This window comes from Schistosoma mansoni, chromosome 7, assembly GCF_000237925.1.
Source record: "Schistosoma mansoni strain Puerto Rico chromosome 7, complete genome".
Lineage (NCBI taxonomy): Eukaryota > Metazoa > Platyhelminthes > Trematoda > Strigeidida > Schistosomatidae > Schistosoma > Schistosoma mansoni.
The window spans coordinates 990,720-997,941 of record NC_031501.1 but is presented as its reverse complement, the minus strand read 5'-3'; the positions used below and the strand labels follow the sequence as shown (position 1 = coordinate 997,941).

The 7,222-nt window shown below is 37.8% G+C and overlaps 1 protein-coding gene across 1 annotated transcript in view; it reads left to right on the top strand.

Moving 5' to 3' along the window:
* Smp_127680 (rabconnectin-related) overlaps positions 1–6,922 on the top strand; it is a gene marked incomplete at its 5' end in the record, with an annotated part of 111,639 nt that extends 104,717 nt beyond the window's left edge. Inside the window, 3 exons of the mRNA XM_018798578.1 lie at positions 2,337–2,688; positions 4,545–4,876; positions 6,229–6,922. Coding sequence (XP_018653506.1) covers positions 2,337–2,688; positions 4,545–4,876; positions 6,229–6,639 — 1,095 coding nt within the window. The 3' untranslated portion in view covers positions 6,640–6,922. The remainder of the gene's footprint in view (positions 1–2,336; positions 2,689–4,544; positions 4,877–6,228) is intronic.
* Between the last annotated feature and the right edge of the window lie 300 nt (positions 6,923–7,222).

Below are 7,222 nucleotides of genomic sequence, written 5' to 3'. Positions count from 1 at the left end.
TTCCGTTGACTGTGTGAGCACGTTGAAATTTCTCTGTTAATTGTTTGCACTTCGATGACATGGTTAGTTATGACGTGCTGCGTTGTATTTATACTTATCGTTAAACTTTTGGTGACTAAATGTTAAACATGAGTAACAGATTATCCTGAAAAGAATTCATTTCGTTTAACATAACGTTATCTAAATTTAAAACACTCATTGATATTATGAGGCCTAGAGGTTAAGCGTTCGAGTGTGAGACCGCGAAGGTCTTGGTGGTTTGATTCCCGCATCCAGAGGTATGATCAGTAGTAGTCCCGTACTTGGGTCCCCTTGTGCCCTGGTACACCCTCTTTCTCGAAATGCTCTCACACGGCCACGCGTATACAGCCTCTGCCAGGGAAGTCCTACTCACTGATTTCTCATGACATTGTTGTTGTTTACAAAATTGAGAGGACGAAAAGCGAATGTCCGGCGCTTTAACCGGGTTGGTGGACACGGAAAGTTCACCTAGGGGAGTTGGAAAACCCTGATTTCAAACCAATGGTTCACAAGGTTTGGCTCTAGTATCCTGTGGGAACAAATGGCGTATGAATCAATCATTGGTGACCTGCTACCATGGGACTGCATCTCCTCACGATTCTCCACTGCCTTGAGGATCAGCCCTTTTATTCAAAGGCTCTTGGTGTGGTCCCTTAAGAAAACCACCTGCTTCGGTTGGGGCAACCGGGCAGTATCATAGCCCACACACGATTAAATGAAATGACAATTTTTCGTGTGGCGAATACATATCTGGTGCCCCCTTGTACCAATATTTATATGTTCAAATAAATAATAATAAATAACTTGGAAGAAACGACTGTAGAGGGCCTCCAAGTTGTCAGTGATAGTCTCACTTCAATCATTTGATGATTTCAATAAATTTTAGCTAATATAATTATTATTCAATCAGTTTTAATCAACATAGAACCCGATGTAAATGTACTGAGTTAGCCCAAGTTACAATCGGACATCTTTTCATGATAAGATTTAATTCAATAAGAAAAATAATAAAGGTGTCGAAATAATCTTAAGAGCAATGATGATGAGAAGGATTAAATATTAAGAATATAGTTCAAGACGATGTCATGAAAAGGTGTGTGTAAGGAGGAGTACTGGAACTTCAAGTCCTGATGAAGATAAAGAGTGGTTCCGAGCCTACGTTACTTAATTTCTGTCTTCAAACACTGATCGTGGTTATCATGTGGACCTTCGACATGTAGTTTGCCATCGATCGAATTGATTCCGATCAATACAATGAACTGACGCCACATCTTGTTTTGGTCCCTCTTGTCTAATGATTACCACAATTAACTAAAATGTAGGACTTTATAAAGGTGAAACGTATAAAATGCGCCATAAAATTATCTTCTACAATATTCCAGACTTATCTGTTCATATTTATACTTTTTCATTAAAAAAAAACTTTAACGGATACGACGACTTTTTCGTAACTATAAATGGACTCTGCTTAATGTGTGTGACAACAGGATTCAGGGTGTGTATGCTGTCCTCAAGGTATCTGGTCAACAATGACCCAGTCTATATCCTAACGGGAAAGCACGAGTACTTACAACTCATCCTCGTTAAATCAGTTGTTGGTCATTTGAACTCAGTGGTCTATCGGATAACCCATAAATATTTAAGGCGTTAGGTACAAGATTTGTATCTCGTTTCATACTTCAACAGTCTGGTATCTGGGTAAATCACCAGCCAACAAAATACGAATCGTGATTTTCACTTCCGACCACTGTACAAAATATAATATGCAACTTAAACTTTCATACTTTGAATTAAAAGCATGTATTTTTTTGTTTTACATTACTCTTTACAACTGATTGATCACCGGAATAGTGAGTGACCAATGTGTTGTTTGTCGAGTCCTTCTGATCGAATTTTATCAATCAATTTGTAATATGACCTCTGCTCTAAATGATTCAATATTGCGTGCACTATATAGAGATTCTAGGTGTTTGGGGTAGATCGGGAGGAAAACTCTCTTGATCTTAGTTTTATACTAGTTGGTACTCATGACCGCAAGGCCTGTCTGCTATCTTAAAGGAACTGATGCTTACCGATGGATTCAAACTTATATCATCCAACTTCATAGCGTCTGGGACGTTACCACTGAGCTACTGTTTAGTTGGCGCCGAACCTTCCGTAGAGTGTGATATTTTTACGATTGATTGGTCACTGAGTGAGTAGTGAGTGACCAGCGTCATATTTTTCTTTCTACTACACTTTTCCAAATACCTTATTGTTTATCTTTCGTAGCTTGATCATTCACGCTTTCGCTCTCTCCCATTCTTATATTATAGCGTTGTCGTTGCCATGCAAAAGGTTTAGCAGATTTTTGTTTCCTTGGCTGTAGTAGTTTAATAGCTACAGTTGGCAATGGCGGAATGACTACAACAACTCCACATATTGTTAGTGGAATAGATGTCAGTGGAGCTGGTGTAAGTGGTATTGGTAGTGGTCTTAATTATGCTGGCAACAACATTGGTGTTGGTGGGCCAACATACTACACTTCTGCCAATATCATAGGTGGTAGTAGCGGCGGCGGAGGTGGTGGTATCAGTTATTCCGGTGGAACTGGTAATACAGATCAAGATGCATCACATTTAACTTTATGGGATACTTTATTACCAGCTAATCGATGTGGTGTTATTCGTAAGTAATTCTCTTTTACCTTCATTCATTTATTATATTTATATTATTTGACTAATAAATGAAATAAACCAATTCCTTGGTTGTTATACTACTACAGAGCAGAGTGTTTTAGTTTGCCTAACTGAACGGAACATAGATTATTCTATCATTTTTTACTGGTGAGAAACTTGTCATTACAGTCAAGCATCTAGTTAGAGGTAAACACCTAATTATTCTGGTTAACGTTTTTTTAGCAAAGTTGTTTTTTACGGGATAAGGTTGCTGATCCCATATCTAACCCTTCTCTATTACCCGGGTGTCAGTGAAAAAGTACATTTCACCGTTATGACGGTGCCAATGTAGTGAAAAAATTTGGTTGATGTTTTCGGTATTGTAACCGAGTCTTAATTTAGTTTCAAAATGGTTGCTTACTACTTGTTAGTGTATTTAGTTTTTAAACAATAGGATTCAGACTAAAAAAATCTGTTGCGAACACCTAATTTGCTATATAGAATCAGATAGTATCATCATCATCATCATCATCGTTACACAATGTATTTCAACTGATGAGTACATATGTGGTGTGTGCTACTTATACAGACCGATATAAGTAGTATATATCAGGTATTGAAAGTAGAATTCCTACTGACAGAAGAGGAAAATGAAGAGAATAGAATCCAAAACTGAAAGCAATCGAAATAACATCAGGGATAAAAGAGCAATGTAATTTTTAAGAGACAATTCAAGAAAGATGTTCAAATAGTTTATTTGATTCAGTAGACCTATTAACTTTCACTAGTCCCCGAATCCCCTGGTACGTCCGAAAGTGGAGAGAGTCCGCTCTTTGTCTCTCGAAATGCTCTCACATGGCCATGTGCATACAACCACTGCCAGCGAAGTACTAATCACTGCATTCTCGTGCACAAGGGTGTTGTTTACGATATTGAGAGGACGAAAAACCAATATCCGACATTCTAACTAGGAGTTAGAAAACCCTGGTTCCGAATCAATGGTGCACATTGCCCCCCTGGATACTGAAGCAACAAAAGGCGTATGAACCTACTGTTGGTCACCGGTCACCATGAAACTGCATCTCGTAACGTTGCTCCACTGCCTTGTGGACTAGACGTCTATGTCAATGGCTCGAGGAGTGGCCCCTTATGGAAACCACCTGCCTCGGTTTGGGAATCCGTGCAGCATTCCAGCTTTCACACAAATCAAATGATGAAGTGTGGTGCATATATATTGGGTGCCTTCTTGTACCATTGTGTATCTGTTTAAATAATAATAACGATAATAACTGTCACTATATGTTTTGCTATTCTTTAGTTATTGAATATTAGTTATGTACTGTTCTCTCCGCCTTATACCCCTTTTAGTATCTTTGTGTTCAAGGTTTAATTTCTTATCTGGTGTTATGTATGGTCTATCATTATAAGTATATTGCTATATGCGTTTTAAGTCATGAATTGAATCAGGTACATTAGATAGCTAATCTGTTCCCTATCTACCTTTTCTAACTGGCTATTGGATTAGATGGAGCTCGAGAGCCAATAAGCACTAAGGCCTCAACTATGGTTCACTGATCAGCGTGTAAATTCGTGAAATAGGTCACTGGTCCTACTGGAGATAAAGCGCATTATATCGATTAGCGTCCGTAAGACATAAAAGATGCTCCTTTGCAAACAGTAATATGTTAGACAGTGGGTGTGTATTACTACATTAAAGAGTCCCAAACTAAGATAGGAAAGCTTTTCCATGATTCTCTACTGTTATTTACATGATGTCTGTTATAACTATATTCAAACATATATATAGTGTTGATTAGATAGTCACGTAAATATTTCTCCGTTTCTATTTCACCTATTTACGCCAAGGTGTTCTTGACCCAGAATTGGATGCTCCATGCACATCGATTGCCTACTGTGGATCAATTACAAACACCAGTAGTTGGCCATCCAATATAAACATTTATTCTAGTAACAATATTATAAATTCACTAACTACTGGAGTTAATTCAAAACGAATCTTCACTACTAATCATAGAACTGTTATTGTCGGTACTAAAAATGGTGATATATGTACTGTGGATATGCGAAATCCAAAAGTGTTGCATAAATTCTCAGCTCATGATGCACCAATAAGAACATTATGTATTGATTCAGCAACTGATTGTTTAGTTACTGGTGGGGCGGATGGAATCGTTAAAGTATGTTTAATAGATTGTTTGTTGATATTCAACTATCAGAAGGGGTTTTTTGTGGAGATTTAGTATTTTCATAGTTGAAAGCGTGAGTCAATTGAAGCTAGACCACCAGAGAAAACCTGGAATCACTGAACGGCCGTTTCGTCTTATTGTGGGACTCCTCAGCAGTGCACATCCACGAGGCTGGTAGGTCCTGGGTTCGAATCTCGTGAGACGAGGTCGTGGATGCGCACTGTTGAGGAGTCCCACAATAGGACGAAACGGCCGTCCAGTGCTTCCAGGTTTTCCCTGGTGGTCTAGATTCAATTGACTCACGCTTTCAACTATCTCTTATGGTGTGAATTTGATTCAATGATATAAATCCATGAGAAAATGAGTTTAGTACTGTAATCCTTTGTACTTGGAATCATACAATAGACTCCAAATATTACCAAATTCAGCGTTCTGTGGTGGGATGTAATCGACAACAAATGTTGCGCTACTTGCCTCATGGCCAGGTATATCTGCGATCTTGATAGAACTAATATCTTACTGTGAGATCCGGACCCATATCAATAAGTGTCACAGTCACAGGCAGTTTCACTGAGCTTCGTGGTCGTGGTCCTGATTTTCCAAGACCTATCTGAAACCGGTTTATTTTTCAGTTCCCTTGAAAAGAAGTAGCCTATCATGGTGTGAGGAACAGGGAAGTGACCATCGCTCACACATACTCTTAGTAATACTCCAGATCACCTTATTGACAATCAAACACCCGCATAACTTGTTAATTCTGCTCCTGTCCCCATTATCAACGCTTCTTCACATACCACCAGTTATTGATAAATAAACTTTCCGGGATCTATGTTGATAATAACTAATCAGATACGCTTCTGAACTATCAAAAACAAAATAACCACATCCTAGTTCCAGATCATGTTGTTGATTTGTTTGAAAACCGATATATTGGATGGTTTAAAATATTTTTTTCTCTGAGGTATACTACGGTAATACGTCAATACGATGATGAGACTAGTCACGTTATATCATATCCAGGATTTACGACTCAGAATAGAGAACCGGATTAACACTAGATAATACCTTATTCCATACAATTACTAGTAGTTACACTCAATGAGTCTGGAGTAGAAGTCAGTGAGAGGAAAAGAAACCACATATTTAATAGTCAGTAGGCGAAGTGCTTGATTGTCCATGCTCAGTGCTCAATCATATTTTAATTTCACTTACACATGTCAAAAAGAAAATCTACTAAGCACAGTGGTTTGTGTCCTACAATTAGAAACTACTTAACAAAGTCAGTAGTATATTACTATTTCATTGATAAAACATGTCAGGTTTTTACTTATTTATTCTTTCAGATATGGAGGCTATCTGAACGAGAATTATTGACTAGTTTTTCTGGTGACCTGCATCCAAGTCGTGGTGCAGCAGCTGTCGCTGCCGCCGCTCTATTCAGAGGCAATCAATCAGCAGCTATAATTGCTGCTACTAATCCAGGCATTTCAGATATTCGTCTATTGCCGACGGTTACAGGAGCAGCATTGATTCATGTCAATAACAATAATAATATTAATGATAGTAATTCTACTAAAAATAATGATTGTTCGACAAATCTAAATAACCAAATGCCTATTACACATTCTTCTCATGATCAGAAATGTTCAATGACTGCCGCATCAACAGCTTGTCGATTTTTAAGTTGTGGTGCTGACGGTGGGCTACGTATGCGTTCATTAGTTGTTCGACCAAAACCATCCATAGTTTGTTAACGAAAGAGTCAAATAGAAGAATAAAAAACACAAAGCATAATATTATATACTGCATATTATCTATCCTACTTATCATTTATTGAAAGCATTCCATACTACTTATACTTATACTACTTATTGTTATGCTTACTTATGATCATACGATTTTGGTACACTTTTTCATTTATTTATGTGAGTGTGTGCATTGTTATCCTTTAATTTTACTCCAATAAACTGAATTATCTATGCACCGAATATCATCATCTTAGTTATTTTTAAAAAAATAAAAACATTCTGGAATTTTACGATGACTGATGATGATAATTAGAAAATGAATTCTGTATAGTTTAATGACTGTTAATTGTCGGGACATGTGAAACATATACCCAACCATCACTTACCTCAAAGCACAATACTGGCTAATGTGAGAGTAAGGTAGAAGCCAAGGGTGGTCTGATCAAAACATGGTAACGATTTACTGACTATCGAACCGAGTCGAGTTGGTGGGTACTGACTATCAGGTTGGAATCCTTGTGATTATCGTAACCACTGGGTGGCCTAGGTCAGGATTGCTCGCTAAAGCGTAGACTTATATACTCTTTTC